At 40.5% G+C, this 17,919-nt stretch overlaps 1 protein-coding gene across 2 annotated transcripts in view; it reads right to left on the reverse strand.

The window, feature by feature from the left end:
- AIFM3 (AIF family member 3) overlaps nucleotides 1-17,919 on the reverse strand; it is a 161,994-nt gene that overhangs the window by 98,474 nt on the left and 45,601 nt on the right. For both annotated transcript variants that reach the window (XM_073557963.1, XM_073557952.1), the window contains exons 2-6: nucleotides 14,513-14,731; nucleotides 13,402-13,615; nucleotides 13,049-13,158; nucleotides 9,790-9,899; nucleotides 1,202-1,246 (exon numbers count right to left, since the gene is read on the reverse strand). In XM_073557963.1, coding sequence (XP_073414064.1) covers nucleotides 1,202-1,246; nucleotides 9,790-9,899; nucleotides 13,049-13,158; nucleotides 13,402-13,615; nucleotides 14,513-14,543 — 510 coding nt within the window. In that variant the 5' untranslated portion in view covers nucleotides 14,544-14,731. The remainder of the gene's footprint in view (nucleotides 1-1,201; nucleotides 1,247-9,789; nucleotides 9,900-13,048; nucleotides 13,159-13,401; nucleotides 13,616-14,512; nucleotides 14,732-17,919) is intronic.

The raw sequence follows: 17,919 nt of genomic DNA on the forward strand, positions 1-17,919 counted from the left end.
CACACATACACTTCCCCTCATCCAGCACTATGACAACTAGCACAGCAGAGTCCATACACTGAGACCCCTGATCATGTGACCTCGACTCCTTCTGTCCTGTGACCTCATCACAGGTCCTGTTGCAGAGAAGAGAACAACATACATAGCAGCAGAGCAGGGAGATCATCAATTCTCCCTGCTCTGACGCAGATACAGTTGCAGTAGCGTGAATCCGGGTGGGCCCCCTCAGAGCGTGGGACCCGGGGCCACCGCCCCTTCTGCGCCCCCCTTCCCCCCGGTAGCTACGCTACTGACAGAGATAATTACAAATTACACAAGGCCAATTAAAATATTGTGTTTTCTGTGTAGTGTAGGACAGATGAGGCTTGTCAAAAGCATGAGACTCTTTATATCCTCCTAGGCGTAGAGCGATACCCGCTTGTCTCCCACCAGAACATGGTGACACATGGGCCTCACTATTGTTGAACATTAAACTTTTATCTCAACTTATATCATCTTTATTTCAACTCTTTAGATAATTAGAACATTAAAAATCACAGAAGGAGACAATTACGTTGCTAAATCAGAGATTGGTGCAGTCAGAAAAAAGCTTTTTCATCATAGATTATTTTGTTCAAATGCGATTTCCCAGCTGTGACTTACCAACAACTGAGAGGCATCACACCAATTAGACTCATTTCACAGTTTGAGAAACAGCAATTAAGAGAATTTTACTATTTTTAGTCATAGACCAAAACGAATTATGACTAAAAGTATTCACATTAAAGGGGCTGTCTGGCTTCAGAAGAAAAGTCACCAATCACTCTATGTATACGCGCACTGTTATGATTCCCCTGCACTTCTTGTGAGGGTGTGTGATCACGTGACTGCATACTTGTGGTCACATGCCAACTAGTCTCACCTAGTGTCTCTTAATAGAAAAGAGCTGAGAAAAGTGCAGGAGTCTAGTCGGTATGTAACCACAAGTATACACATAACAGACACAGTGGATGTGATCACAAGACTGCCCACACACACCTGGAATCTAGGGGTATCGGGAAAGTGTGCACATAACATGCTGTCACGTTCGACAGTCTGCAGTAACATACAATGACTGTAGACTTTTCTTCTAAGACCATACAACTCTATTAATTAATAAACATAATAAACCAAACGTTTAAAGCAAACAAATCTAAATAGCATTATCTAGTGAGTGACTTGCCTGTTTGCTTGCACGTATATACACTCTTTCTTTCTCTATTTTAACCTGCAATGTATAAAAAAGCAATAATATGGAGAAAACAATAGTCAATAACTATACATCAGCAGGTATCTTAAAGCAACAACTCCAGCAAATATGAATATTCCCATAATTATTATATGTCAGTCACAATGACTGTCCTTGTGTGGCTGCAGTAATATTTTATCACAATGGTCAGAAGTACCATTGTATAAAATAGGATTTAAAAAATACAAAAACACCTTCTGAAACTGCAGCAAGCCTTTAAGGGACTCTGTCAGCACAGAATGACAGTCCAAACCAAGAAGAGATGCTCAATACACCCATCGTGTGGCCAAACATTTAATTACACCTTCCCACCTGCTTGTTTTCCATATGTCTACACCCTCTTTGATTGACAGCTCTGGCTATGTAGAGCCAAACAAGGGCATAGACTGATTGTTAGAATATGTTTGGTGCAACAACTCTATTCCTGTCTATGAGTGTTTAGTTGCTAGATTTGTATGCTGTTTATAAAGTAAAAAAAAACTCCCAGAGGCTCACACAGGGAGAGTATGTGACTGTATTTCCTGTTTTCCTGTGTCTGTGTATGAGAGAAGCAGCCTGCTGTAGATGATGCTCAGACAGAGACACACAAATGATTTATTCCTGATCTATTAAGCTTATCATATATTGTTCCTGAATAAAGAAGCTCTGTTGTCACACGCTTCGAGAGTATCCTGAATAATCCGCTGCCAACAGGTTATGGGTCCAGAGTGACACAGAATCCCAGAGTAACACTGCAACAGAAACCCAAAGCAAAAGCAGCACGGAACAACAGAGAAGATGTCCATTAGCAGCAATCCTGTCAAGTTCTCAGTGCCAAGCCTCACTAACCAGAACTACCAGTCCTGGAAATTCAAGATGAAGTTACTGCTCATAAGCGAAGGTATGTGGAAATATACTCAGGAACAAGTGCCTCATCCATTACCAGATGATTGGCTAGAGAAGGATCAGAAAGCACAAAGCTACTCCCTCAGTGTAGATGATAATCAGATTGTGCATATATGCAAGTGTGCAACTGCAAAGGAGATGTGGGATGAGTTAGGCTGTGTGCACACGCTGCGGAAAAGGTGCGGATTCATCCGCGCGGATTTTGTACAATCCGCAGGTGAAACCGCAGGTCAAAAGACCTGCGGTTTTACCTGCGGATTGCTCTGCGGTTTTGCCCTGCGGTTTTTCATCTCCTCAATGGAGGAGATGGCAAACCGCAGGAGAATCCGCAGAAAGAATTGACATGTCAATTCTTTCTGCGGATTGAAAACCGCAGATAATCCGCGCGGAAAATTCCGCACCGTCTGCACTGCGGTTTTTGATTCCCATAGGGAATCAAGGTACTGTACACCGCAGCAAAAACTGCTGCGGGTCCGCAGCGGCCAAAACCGCTGCGGAACCGCAGCAAAATCCGCAGCGTGTGCACACAGCCTTAGAGAAAGTGCATGAAAGATCAAATCTCAGCAATAAGCTTTATCTCATGAGAAAGCTGCATCGGTCTAAGCTAAGTGAGTGACAGAATATACAGGACTATATAAGAAACACTCTAGAGCAGTGGTCCCCAACCTTTCTGACCTTAAGAGCCACAGTCAGCTTAGAGAGAGGGTCGCGAGCCAAATTCAGCACTGAGAGAGGGTTGTGAGCCACATCCAGATCCCACCCCTCTCAAAGTAGTGTCAACCAAAGCCCCTATTACAGGTATGATCATAACCAAAGCTTTTTCACAGAAATCACTCCATAGAAGTACCCTGAGATCCAGGGGTTGTTCTCACAATACCCCTATTCAGTATTCTCCCATCAAGGACTCCCAACACACTGTTGCATCCAGCTTCAAGAACCTCCTCTAACAGGTAGTATCATCCTCCAGCGTACCATTACCTAAATCATCTCTAAACCCCAAGACAGTATATGTGCATCCAGATCTGCTCTTCTGTGCAGGGCTACTCACAAAAATCTCCATTTTGAGATGTTCTCTTCATACCTGTTTGCTAGAACAGGAGCTAATGCACCAATCTGGCAGACAGTCACGAGCCACAATTCATGGGATTGCGAGCCACATGTGGCTCCCGAGCGACAGGTTGGGGAGGGGGTATTGGAGAAGAAATTAAAGATTTTCATGATGCTGCACTTCTATTAAGTGGTCTTCCAGAAAGTTATGACACACTCGTGACTGCACTAGATGCATGGCCAGATGATGAGCTGACACTAGAGAATGTTAAAGGCAAACGTGTGGATGAATTCAAGAGAAAAAGGCAGCATGTAAGCAGAAGTAATGAATCCAGAGCAGAAACAGCATTAAAGACACAGGATTTCCCTAAATATAAGAGCAATCTAAGAGAAACTCATGAATGTTTTGTCTGTAAATAGCCTGGCCACCTTAAAACAGACTGCAGAATTTGGAAAACAAGAATGAGTCAACTTAAAAAAGCAGCCTGATGTAGATGTTGCCCAGCTAGAGACACACAAATGATTTATTCCTGATTTATTAAGCTTATCATATATCCTGATTGTTCCTGAATAAAGAAGCTCTGTTGTCACACGCTTGGAGAGTATCCTGAATAATCCACTGCCAACACTGATGGAAAGCAAGAAGGTGGGAAGGTGCACTGAAATGTTTGTCCACACCATAATACACCAAGCGCCTGTACTTGGTTTGGACAGTCATTCTGTGCTAACAGAGTCCCTTTAAAAAGTTAATCCCATCTTAGAAGTTACAACCCATCCTCAAAAAAATTGATAACTTGCTATTTACTGGGGATTCTTAAAATGGGACCCCCACTGATCTGGAGGACAGGATGTTAATGACTGATTAAACCAAGTAAAGTCACTCCGTGCACCATGGTGGGGCAAAACATTTACTGTAAGTGCATGTTCCCATCTACTTGCTTTCCCTTTATCTCCTCCCTTCTCTGGCTCTGTCAAATTATGAGATGGGGCATGCCATGAAGCACCGAGAGGTGGTACTTGGTTTGAACAGTTATTCTGTGCTGACAGAGTCCATTTGAATGCCTCTAGTGCCTGGGATCACTGTTGGCTCCAGCTGCTACTACTCTTTTCCAAAGAGACATTTTTGAGCACTGTTCTCGAGATCAGTGGGGATTCCAGCTAAGAAACCCTCAGCAATCAGCAAGTTATCATCTAAATAGTGATGAGCGGACATGTGGATGTTCGGGTTCTGCAGGTTCGACGAATATGCAGTGGGGAAAAAAAGTATTTAATCAGCCACGAATTGTGCAAGTTCTCCTACTTAAAAAGATGAGCGAGGCCTGTAATTGACATCATAGGTAGACCACAAATATTAGAGTCAAAATGAGAAAACAAATCCAGAAAATCACCTTGTCTGATTTGGCAAGATTTATTTTTCAAATTATTTTGGAAAATAAGTATTTGGTCATCTAAAAACATGCAAGAATTCTAGCTCTCACAGACCGGTAACTTCTTCTTTGAGAGTCTCCTCTGTCCTCCACTCATTACCTGTAGTAATGGCACCTGTTTGAACTTGTTAGGCCTCTTTCACACTTCAGTTTTTTACAATCAGTCACAATCCGCCAGGTTTTGAAAAAAACGGATAAAAGTTGCTGTTCGTCACCATCCTCAAAGATTTCAAAACGGAGCTTGCAACGTTTTTTTCTCTGGCGGATACTCCAGACACTCATTTAACCCGAAATTCTTTCTGGGTGCCGGACAAAAAAAAAAAATTCTCTCTCATTCATTCTCTCTCTCTCTCATTCTCTCTCTCATTCTCTCATTCTCTCTCTCTCTCTCTCTCTCATTCTCTCTCTCTCTCTCTCTCTCATTCTCTCTCTCTCTCCTCTTTTTCCCGGCCAGCGGTTCCTTTAAATTTCCTCATTTTCAGGATCCGTCTGAAAACGGATCCTGTGCCATCCGTTCACATCAGTTGAGAACGGATCCGCTTGTCTGACTTTTTGGCGGATTTCAACTGATGCAAAAAACTGAAGTGTGAAAGAGGCCTTATCAGTATAAAATACACCTGTCCACAACCTCAAACAGTCACACTCCAAACTCCACTATGGTGAAGACCAAAGAGCTGTCAAAGGACACCAGAAACAAAATTGTAGCCCTGCACCAGGCTGGGAAGACTGAATCTGCAATAGGCAAGCAGCTTGGTGTGATGAAATCAACTGTGGGAGCAATTATAAGAAAATGGAAGACATACAAGATGACTGATAATCTCCCTCGATATGGGGCTTCACGCAAGATCTCACCCAATGGAGTCAAAATAATCACAAGAACGGTGAGAAAAAGTCTCAAAACCACACGGGGGACCTAGTGAATGACCTGCATAGTGCTGGGACCACCGTAACAAAGGCTAACATCAGTAACACACTACGCCACCAGGGACTGAAAACCTCCAGTGCCAAACGTATCCCCTACTTAAGCCAGTACATGTCCGGGCCCGTCTGAAGTTTTCTACAGAGCATTTGGATTATCCAGAAGAGTAGTGGGAGAATGTCATGTTGTCTGATGAAACCAAAGTAGAACTGTTTGGTAGAAACAAAACTTTTCATGTTTGGAGGAGACAGAAAACTGAGTTGCATCCAAAGAACACCATACCTACTGTGAAGCATGGGGTTGGCAACATCATGCTTTGGGGCTGTTTCTCTGCAAAGGGACCAGGATGACTGATCCATGTATATGAAAGAATGAATAGGGCCATGCATTGTGAGATTTTGAGTGCAAACCTCCTTCCATCAGCAAGGGCACTGAAGATGAAACGTGGATGGGTCTTTCAGCATGATAATGATCCCAGGCACACTGCCAGGGCAACAAAGGAGTGGCTTCATAAGAAGCATATGAAGGTCCTGGAGTGTCCTAGCCAGTCTTCAGATCTCAACCCCACAGAGAACCTTTGGAGAGATTTGAAAGTCCATGTTGCCTCTCTCATCTTCTTAAGTGGGAGAACTTGCACAATTGGTGGCTGACTAAATATGTTTTTTTCCCCACTGTAAATGAGTGTGAGATTGTCATGGAACCTCATCATTATGGATTAATGGTGGACAGGTGAGGATTACTTTGATTTTTTTTATGTTTAATTGTACAGTGTTGGCCAAAAGTATTGACACCCCTGCAATTCTGTCAGATAATACTCAGTTTCTTCCTGAAAATGATTGCAAACACAAATTCTTTGGTATTATTATCTTCATTTAATTTGTTTTAAATGAAAAAACACAAAAGAGAATGAAGCAAAAAGCAAAACATTGATCATTTCACACAAAACTCCAAAAATGGGCCAGACAAAAGTATTGGCACCCTCAGCCTAATACTTGGTTGCACAACCTTTAGCCAAAATAACTGCGACCGACCGCTTCCGGTAACCATCAATGAGTTTCTTACAATGCTCTGCTGGAATTTTAGACCATTCTTCTTTGGCAAACTGCTCCAGGTCCCTGATATTTGAAGGGTGCCTTCTCCAAACTGCCATTTTTAGATCTCTCCACAGGTGTTCTATGGGATTCAGGTCTGGACTTATTGCTGGCCACCTTAGAAGTCTCCAGTGCTTTCTCTCAAACCATTTTCTAGTGCTTTTTGAAGTGTGTTTTGGGTCATTGACCTGCTGGAAGACCCATGACCTCTGAGGGAGACCCAGCTTTCTCACACTGGGCCCTACATTATGCTGCAAAATTTGTTGGTAGTGTTCTGACTTCATAATGCCATGTACACGGTCAAGCAGTCCAGTGGCAGAGGCAGCAAAGCAACCCCAAAACATCAGGGAACCTCCGCCATGTTTGACTATAGGGACCGTGTTCTTTTCTTTGAAAGCCTCTTTTTTTCTCCTGTAAACTCTATGTTGATGCCTTTGCCCAAAAAGCTCTACTTTTGTCTCATCTGACCAGAGAGCATTCTTCCAAAACGTTTTAGGCTTTTTCAGGTAAGTTTTGGCAAACTCCAGCCTGGCTTTTTTATGTCTCGGGGTAAGAAGTGAGGTCTTCCTGGGTCTCCTACATACAGTCCCTTTTCATTCAGACGCCGACGGGTAGTACGGGTTGACACTGTTGTACCCTCGGACTGCAGGGCAGCTTGAACTTGTTTGGATGTTAGTCGAGGTTCTTTATCCAACATCCGCACAATCTTGGGTTGAAATCTCTTGTCAATTTTTCTTTTCTGTCCACATCTAGGGAGGTTAGCCACAGTGCCATGGGCTTTAAACTTCTTGATGACACTGCGCACGGTAGACACAGGAACTTTCTGGTCTTTGGAGATGAACTTGTAGCCTTGATATTGCTCATGCTTCCTCTCACAATTTGGTTTCTCAAGTCCTCAGACAGTTCTTTGGTCTTCTTTCTTTTCTCCATGCTCAATGTGGTACACACAAGGACACAGGACAGAGATTGAGTCAACTTTAATCCATGTCAACTGGCTGCAAGTGTGATTTAGTTATTGCCAACACCTGTTAGGTGCCACAGGTAAGTTACAGGTGCTGTTAATTACACAAATTAGAGAAGCATCACATGATTTTTCGAACAGTGCCAATACTTTTGTCCACCCTCTTTTTTATGTTTGGTGTGGAATTATATCCAATTTGGCTTTAGGACAATTCTTTTTGTGTTTTTTCATTTAAGACAAATTAAATGAAGATAATAATACCAAAGAATTTGTGTTTGCAATCATTTTCAGGAAGAAACTGAGTATTATCTGACAGAATTGCAGGGGTGTCAATACTTATGGCCAACACTGTATATTAATAAATGGGTAAAAGAGGGGGTTTGTAGGGGAGGGTTTTCTTTAATTAAAGGACTTTTCTCTGTGCGTGTATTTCTTACTTTTAACTATGGGGTTAGTAATGGGGGTGTCTGATAGACACCTCTCCATTACTTACCCCTGGGCTTGATGTCAGCGGACATAAAACAGCTGACATCAACCCCAAAACCATTACCTCGCTTGCCAGGACAAGCCAGAAGAGCTGAGGCTAAGCACCAGAAATGGCACATCTAATGGATGTGCCATTTCTGGGGCAGCTGAAGACTAGTGTTATTAGTCTGGGAGGGGGCTAATATCTATGGTCTATTCACAGCCTATTAATATCAGCTGTCTGCATAGCCTTTGCTGGTTATTACATATAGGGTGGAACCCACATCATATTTTTGGGGGTCACCCCATTTTAATAACTAGTAAAGAATACGCAGACAGCTGTGAGCTGATATTAATCGTCTGGGAAACTTTATGGATATTGGCATCTTTCAAGAATTAACACCAGCTCTAAGCTGTCTGACTTTCCTTGGATGGTTTTAAAAAAGACCAAACATTGTTTTTTGTTTTTTTATTATTATTTATTTGTTTTACACAGTCAGGCCTGATCATGTGTTGCTCTGGCCATTCACAGTCATGCCATTACTTGTCATGGCTGTGACAGAGCCGGAAGTACCCACCGCCTTAACACTTGTTGATTGGCTGCGCTCTTACCACTTGCCCTGCTGTGTTGGCAAGTAAGGTAATGGTTTCAACAAGCTTTACTAGCATGATGAACCCGAACAGGAAACTGGACATACAGCAAGTAGTCCGTGTTCAGGTCTGGTACCGGACACTAGACGTTCGGTACGAACCCTAAACTTTTCAGTTCAGGTTCGCTCATCCCTATACCTAAACTGTGGATACATGACTACTTGTTTTTATGGAAATAACCTATGCAATCCACAATTTGTTGGTATTTCTAGCTTACGTTTTCATAATTATGTTGCATTCATAGTTGTTTTCATCAAAATGTGGATACAGAAATGAGAAACATAATTATTTCACTTGTTCTTTACCTCTATTCCGTACCCACTTTTGTCTTTGGATAAAACAAATAGTAATAATCAAAAATGACAGAAAACTAGGCTTTGCAAACTTGGCCTGATAATTTAATCTAACAAACGGTTATCTAATCCAAGTTTAAGATTGTAATTCAAACTATTTTAAAGATAACTGTTCATTTTATCTCTTATTTTTATTACTATATCTATTTGTTACATTATTATTGCTTTTGTTATCAATTAACAGTTGTCTTTCTAGTTTATTCTTGCTTACACAACACCATATCATGCAATTCAACTATTTGTATTAGGGTTCGCTCACACTGACGTATAACATGGCCGTATGCTCTCCGATGTTTTACCGTATAGCACTCAGAATAATGTTATATTATGGGGCAATGCAGATCTGAGATTATTGTCTTATACAGATTCAGCTTGAGAAAATAATCGCTGCATGCAAAGATTGATCTGAATATCGGAGACATACGCACCCATACAAATCTATGGGTGCGTGTGAAACATCAGACTGAACTCAGATGTCAACCAAGTGCAGTCTGATGTACACACACCTGTGATGCAGCTCTCTCATGCGAGCGACTTGCATCACGCTCAGATGACACTCGGATAAAACTCTGACAGAGTTTTATCAGACTGTCATTAGCATAATTGGCCCAATTCTCTCGCATGAATTTACGCCAGTGGGAGCGTACCTTAAATGTAATTAAAAAAAAGAGAATGGTTACACTTTTAGCATCAATAGAGCTTAGAGAGTGGTACATAATGTACCTGAAATTTTGGTAGACCGTCTAGTCCTGGGAAATCCTCAATATCACCAGTTGCAATATTAAAGCATGCTCCATGCCAGGGGCAACGAATTCTGCCTCTGGAGAGAACACCTTTAGAATGGAAAAAGAAGAATGAACCTGCAGTGTATTATAATGACAATAAAGCACTGGTTTATAATGCAATAGGTTAAATATCGTTGTCTAGGTCATAGACGTAAGAGCGCTCTCATTAGCACTCCAGGACAATCTGGGTCTGATTCATTAACGCTTTCAAGTCAGATTTTTGGCATAAAAGATTTAAAACATTGCTAAACGAAGGCGTAACTCCGAGTTGATCAAACATGTTGAAGGTTTTGGTGTTTTCAGGCCAGTTTCTCCCAGTTCCAACAAAATGGGTGGATCTGGGGTGGGACGGGGGTATAGCTACAGTACACATATTACTCCAGCAGGGACTAATGTGGGATTTGTGGCAAGGTGCAACACAGAGGTGTACGTCACTCGATTAATGCTCCTGAGTCATGAAAATGCATGAGTCTTTTAATATATCCAGAGCGTCTGACACCAGCACATCTACTAATTAAATGGAATCTGTCAGCAGGTTTTTCCTACCTCATCTGAGAGCAGCATCATGTAGGCAGAGAGAAGCTGGGTGCAGCCGTTCTCACACAATCAGAGCTTTTAGATTTAGAATGAAGCAGAGCTGAGAAAGCTAACCCTGCCCACACCAGGCTCTCTGTCCATAGACAGTGAGGTACCTATCAAAGGAGGGGCTTTCTGGACCAGGGCTCACACGACCAGCTAGTCAAAGCAATGATAAGCTACTGGTGCAAAAACAATCATTCTAAGCAAACAAAGTCACAAGCTTGATAAGAGAGGCATAGCTGAAATCTGTGTTTTAACATATACCTCATGCTGTCTTCAGATTACTAAGCAAACACCTGCTGACAGATTACCTTTAAAATTGGCCCTTTGTATTCCTATACAATTTGATAAAATCTCACAGCTCATAATATTCTATTGGTTTTGCAATTATCATAACATCTTGAAAGCCTGTTAAAACAGTTAAAGGGAATCTTTAACTAGCTTTTCACCATCTAATCTGAGAGCAACATAACGAAGAGATAGAGATCCTGATTCTAGTGATGGGTCATTTACTGGGCTGCTTGTTGCAATTTTGATAAAATTACTGTTTTATCAGCAAGAGATCAACACTAGAGGATAGTAAAAAAGATGCCATGTAGTCTAACATATTCATGAGCATCAACTTTCTGCCTATGCACAATGTACAAAGAAAGTTGTCAATCAGTGGTGTGGAAAGAGTTATACACAGCTCAGCATTAAAAGATCATTTTGAGATCTGCAACAGATAAAACAGGGATTTTATTGAAAATACAACACACAGACTATTAAGTAACACATCACTAACACATCACTGTAATCAGGGTCTCTGACCCTATATCATGCTGTTCTCATATGGGGCAGCAAAAACCTGGTGACAGCACATGGATAGCATTGTGATTAACACTTAAAAAGATTAGATACATTTTGTAATATATTTATTTATTATTTATCCTATGGGGCCCATGAGTCAGGGGGTCCAGTGCCAGCGATATGCCCCCCACCGGCATCCTACTTTCAACTGTTTCGGCATCCTGGATGGGAGAGGGAGCCATTAGCTGATGCTCCCATTCCCATCATTCCCCCTCTGTGTCTGAGCTTTGTGACATCTCAGAGCAGAGGGCGTGATGACGTCACTACTTCGCGCCCTCTGTGCTGAGCAGTGCAAAGGGTGAGAAGATGCTGAGGAAACTGAAGCAGCAGGGGAAGAGAGGTGAATATTTGATTATTTGTTTTGTACGTATGTAGCATTATATGTGCTCATTATACTGCATGGGACAACATATGGAGCACATTATACTGTAAGCAGCACTATGTGGGGCCCATTATACTAAATGGAGCCATATATTGGGTCCATTATACTGTATGGCATACTATATGGGGCCCATAATACTGAATGAAGCACTTTGTGGTGTTCAAAATACTGTATGGAGCACTATGTGATGCTCATAATACTATATGGAGGACTATGTGGAGCCCATAATACTCTATGGAGGACTATGTGGTGTCCATAATTCTGTATGGAGGACTATGCGGTGAGCATAATACTGTATGAAGGACTATGTGGTGACCATACTACTGTATGAAGGGATATGTGGTGACCATACTACTGTATGAAGGGCTATGCGGTGCCCATAATACTGTATGGAAAACTATGTTGGGCCCATTACACTGTATCGAGATCTATGTGTGACCCACTACGCTGTATATGGCACTGTGTGGTGCCCATAATACTGTATGGAGGACCATGTGGTACCCATAATACTGTATAGAGGACTATATAGGAGGGAAATTACTTTGCAAGGGATGCAAAGATGTGAGATATGCTCTTCTGTGACCCCACTGAATATTAGGGTAGAACTTCTGCTATGGGGCTCAGTGACTTCTATGTACCCCCCTGTTTCTAGCATTCCATTTTTTTAGGATAGAAAAGAATCCTAGATCAGATTGTATAGAGTTTGTTTGTCATCTGTTACCATTGAGAAATATCTTACGGCTTCCTTTGTAGCACATTTATGGCAGAGTTCACCCCTGATGTATTGATAGGGGTGAGAATCTGCAGAAGAAATTGACCTTGGATTTGAAAATCTGCATTACATGTCAATTTCCACATTCGAAAATCTCATCCTCTTGCCTGGAATTGTGATCTGCATGTAAAATCCATAGCATTTCTGAACTTTGTAGACAAATAGTGGTTATCTAACACAACAAATCTTTCTTTTCTTTATGCTTTGCTACTAAAACTCTTGATGCTTCCACCAATGTAAAGTCTATAGTCCAGATCCAGATCATTTTGTCTACACTGGAGTGCTGGTGCAGACAATACGGTTTGGTCAATCGGGCGCTGTGTGCAACTATTGCTAATTCTTTCAATGTCATGGGACAGGCATAAGTAACCAAGCTCAGTGCTTAATTCTGTCCATCATTCGCACAGACATGAATGGGTGGGCAGTGCTTATACTTGACCATGATGTCCCCTTCTATGTCAGTGCAGTAAGAAAGAACAGGTGATTGTGACCCATTTATCACTTATTCAGTGTATAGTTGATCGCCGTTATTCTTGGGATAGTACGTTTCTAAAACAATAAGTAGTAAAGGGGAGTTCATCAAAACGTCTTTAAACATCATTTGAAAATCCTAACCTTTTACTAGTGGTGCTCCATAATGCGGGCACTTGTGTCCCATTGCATAGTATTCTCCATTTTGCTTAATTAGCAGAGCTTTACCACATCCCAAGTCAACCTCCCGCATCCTAAAGATAAACATAAAAAGTCTTTCAAAAATGCAAAAATTGAACACAAAATATATATCCAGCTGATGGATGTCTAGAGCAACAAGTTGACTAAATGAAATCATTGATAGTTACAATAAAACTTTTCTCATAATAATAATTGAACTACGCACAATTCCAGGAAAATGTAAAGTCAGCAAATATCATGGCTCCCGTGTCGGAATTGTTATCAGAATAAAATATTAGGGTTTATAAAGAACATACTGTCCATTCTCCAGATCTTTTACATGACACACAGAGGCTTCCACCATATCTTTGGGATTTGTGTATGGATTTAGGACTATAGGTCTTTCTTCATGATGATAGTGTCGAGTTGTCCCATTGGCTTTGTAGGCAAGAGGACTGGCTTTGCCATTGGGAGACATTTCTTCTTTTTCCCTTTCTTTTTCAGGTAGAACAACTTCAACTTTTACTTCTACTGTAAAAAAAAAAATGTAATTTTACAACAATTTTTTTTAAATTAGGCAGATGTGATGTTGCGATATGTGTTTGTACTGCAGCTCTCTCAATCATACTGCCTAAACTACAATCCTACACAATATATGTAAAATTAAATTAGGCTCAGTTGCAGCACCAAGCACTGTCCATGTACCATAAGTGGTTCTGGAAAAAAAAAATAATGAAACCTTCACTAATCCTTGGAAGACGCTTTTAATGTGACCTCACATTTCTTGAATGTGGGTCTGAAGCTCAAAAACGAATGTAGGCTAAGTCCACTAATAAATAAATATATATATATATATATATATATATATATATATCTCAAGTACATTTTTCAACATGTAACAAGTTTTTTTGACGCAATTTTAACTCATTGCAAATTGTGTCAATTCCATATTTTAGAAAAAAATCAATTCCTTCTTCTTAAGACATTAATTAACTTTTCTGAAATATGTATTTACTTAATCATAAAATTCTGCTTTGAACTGTGTTAATCCATATTAACTCTGTTTTCAATTAAAAGAAAAATTGATGCATGCAAAACTGCCAAAACTACGCAGCTATCAAGCTGCTCCCCGCTGCTACAAGAGGGAAAGGATTTCGAATTATTGTCATTATTGTAGTTTTGTCGTGTATAAACTATGTTAGTCGAAGCTCATTATAGTAAATGTTCTGTGCTCATTCCAGCTGACTGTTCTGTACGTGAAAGAAAGCAAAGTGTAATTTTCCTTGGATTAATTGTAACCTAGAGCGTTCTTTAATCCTCCCTGCAAGAGCGCAGAATTAACATTCCTTCCAGCAGTCACCCTGCAGAGTCACTATGCATGACCTAGTTCACTGCACATTCTTGTAGGACATAATAATGGTCTCTCACCTGGTTTAGGTTTGGAAAAGCATCCCCCCATTGTGATTCAAAGTTAAAAACTAAAAATGTATAAAACATACAATGGTCCCATATATAAAGATCCAGCACGGACTTCTAAGCCATGTTTTTCTGTTGGGCAGAAACTATAAGAACTTGGCACAAAAGTCGATGGTATTGGACATCTTCATAGTTGGTATTTCCCATCTGCTCATCTTGGCAGTTTTCTGCCTGCAAAAGACACATAAGGTGGTAAAAAGTAGAAGACCAAGAAAATGTCCTAAACTTTCAAAAACCTGATTATCGGGCCAATCTTATTATAAATAACAAACATATTATTTGATGCCCAATCTGTGCGACTTTCCAGTGAAAAACATACCTTAATAGCTGCTGAACAATGCTGTAGACTAGTAGGACAGGCAAGTCCCCGGCGGCTTCTCCCGGCTTGCTGCTGGGGACTGTCAGGTCTCTGCCTATACATGCACATAGGCAGAAACCAGTCAGTTCATGGAAGCAGGCAGAGAGAAGCTACCGGGGACAAGCCACCGGGGACCTGCCTGTCTGAGTAGTCTACAGCACGGTCTCGGACCCCCGCGGCTATTAGTGTATGCTTTTCACCAAAATGCCGCAGCGTCAAACATCGTAAAGCCAGTGCCTGATACCTGCTGCCCAAAGTATCGGCTAACGGGTTAACTTTAAAAGGATGTTAAATGCACAATCCAAAATTATAGCATTTTCTTATCTATTTGAAACAAAACTTGGTGATTATTCCATGAAAGACCTTACTTCATGAAAAAGAACTGACTTTTGTCTGAGACACGTAGGAAAATGCTATAATTTTGGATTGAATTGTGTCTGCAACATGATTTTAATTACACTGGAACAATGATTACAAAAAGGTTATAGCATTAACAAGGACTAAGTTTTGTCTGAATTCATAGGAAATGCTTTAATTTTGGATTGGATTCTGTTTGGAATGTGCTATTAATTTTTCTGGAATAAGGGTTATGAAAATGTTCTTTTAATTCTAAAAATGGAAGGAATATCCTCTATATTTGTTACTACCGTTACACCACATCAGCAGAGGTGTTTTTTCAGTGCCAAAGATTAATAAGAGCTGAAAACAGTAAGCTGGATTCAATTTTTATCCACAATCTTATCATGCAAGATTTTATGTTTCCTGTAAACCTGTGTAGTAGTATAACATTAAAGGCTCATACTCATATGTATTTCTATGCAGCTGAACGCTCCGATCCGAGTGCTGGCGGCACTGCCGGGCATTGACGTGCAAGACTCGTCCGAGTTTCTCGCATGTGAGTATGAGCCCTTATAGTGAGATCAGACAGTCTTCAGGGGACATAAAACATTAGATGCACTAAATAAAACCATTCTTACAGGTAAAGCTAGGCATTATACATCATTACGTATAAACCCCATTAGATATTGATCTAAATGCACTGTCCAACAGTACAACTGTGTGGAGAAGTAAAATGTAATAATGCTCCTCGGAATATGTACCGTACTACTATATGCACAATGGAGTTGTGTTGGCCTAATTATCCCTAGTATGATTGTCGTGGGTCTCAATGAAGCTAGGATTAACCATCCTGCTTTATTTTTAAATACTTAAAGGGATTGTTCAGACTTTTTCCAAATGTTTGTAAGTCACTCTGTGTGACTGCAGACTTGTGAATCCTCAGATACTGGCCACAGCTTGCTGTGAGGATTCTCCAGCGCCGGTGGTGAGACTGAGCGGTTATGTAACCACAAGTTTGCAATATGAATACTACGGCCACATTCCAACTAGACATGTGCGGTCTCACACAATTTACTTGTTTTGAGCAAGGCCGCTCATGTCTAGTCAGAATGTGGCCAGAAGTATGAATATCGCATAACTGCGGTCACATGATCGCTGTGTCTCGCCACCTGCACTGGAGAATCCTCACAGAGCGTGGTGCGCACAATCTGAGGATTCACAAGTCTGTAGTCACATACAGTGACTACAGACTTTTGTGAAAAACCTGGACTTAACTCCTTTAAGGGGTATTAAGTTTACATAAATTATCACCTATCCACTGGATAGGTGACAATATTTAGATCAATGTAGGTGCCAATACTACTGTGATCTGTTGTACACAGACTGTGAGCTTGGAGCGAGGAGTACTAAAATTGAGTGAATAGTTATGCGTATGCCCCACAGCTTCATTCAAGGTTTAACCCCTTTACTACCAAGGGTGGTTTGCACATTTACTCCCGTGCCAATTTTTACAATTCTGACCATTGTCCCTTTATGAGGTCATAACTCAGGAACGCTTCAACAGATCTAGGCGATTCTGACATTGTTTTCTCGTGACATATTGTACTTCATGTTAGTGGTAAAATTTCATTCATATAACTTGTGTTTATTTGTGAAAAAAATGGACATTTTGCAAAAATTTTGAAAATTTTGCAATTTTCCAACTTTGAATTTTTATGCTCTTAAATCACAGAGATATGGCACTCAAAAAACTTAATAAGTAACATTTCACACATGTTTACTTTACATCAGCTCAATTTGGGAACCAAAATTTTTTTTTGTTAGGAAGTTATAAGGGTTAAAAGTTGACCAGCGATTTCTTATTTTTACAACACCATTTTATTTTTACTGACCACATCACATTTGAAGTCACTTTGAGGGGTCTATATGATAGAAAATACCCAAAAGTGACACCATTCTAAAAACTGCACCCTTCAAGGTGCTCAAAACCACATGCAAGAAGTTTATTAACCCTTCAGGTGCTTCACAGGAATTTTTTGAATGTTTAAAAAAAATAAACATTTAACTTTTTTTCACAAAAAAAACTACTTCAGGTTCAATTTTTTTATTTTACCAAAGGTAACAATAGAAATTGGACTGGAAAAGTTATTGTGCAATTTGTCCAGAGTGCACCGATACCTGGTGTGTATTTATGCATATTCTTCTATGTATGCATACAGCTATGTGGGGGGGGTTTCTGATGGTTTTCAGGTGCTTCTGCATGCAGTGATATTGCGATATATTTCTTATACTCTTTATACTATTGTGGCTATATTTATATATGGATACAATTTTTTGCATAGTATATACCCATTATTGGGTGCCTATCTAATTGAGAGCCTTTTTTAGCTCCTATTTTGATAGATATTAGTATCCTATATGTAACCATATGCTATTGGCATAGGCAAGTGGAATATGCCAATATAGTTCCACATATAATATCATGTTTCTTTCTTTTATGCCACTTAATTGAGCATTGACCAACATCTAGTATCCTGACGCTATACCCCGTTTTTTTACACACAATGATTATTGTTTTGTGCACTGTTTTTTGTTTGCCCTATACCTTGCCCTTTTTATACATGGCGGCTTTTGCTTGATGCCATCTGTGCACATGCGCACT

This window comes from Dendrobates tinctorius, unplaced genomic scaffold (assembly GCF_039654945.1).
Source record: "Dendrobates tinctorius isolate UK_male_01 unplaced genomic scaffold, ASM3965494v1 ptg000003l, whole genome shotgun sequence".
In the NCBI taxonomy this organism is placed as follows: domain Eukaryota; kingdom Metazoa; phylum Chordata; class Amphibia; order Anura; family Dendrobatidae; genus Dendrobates; species Dendrobates tinctorius.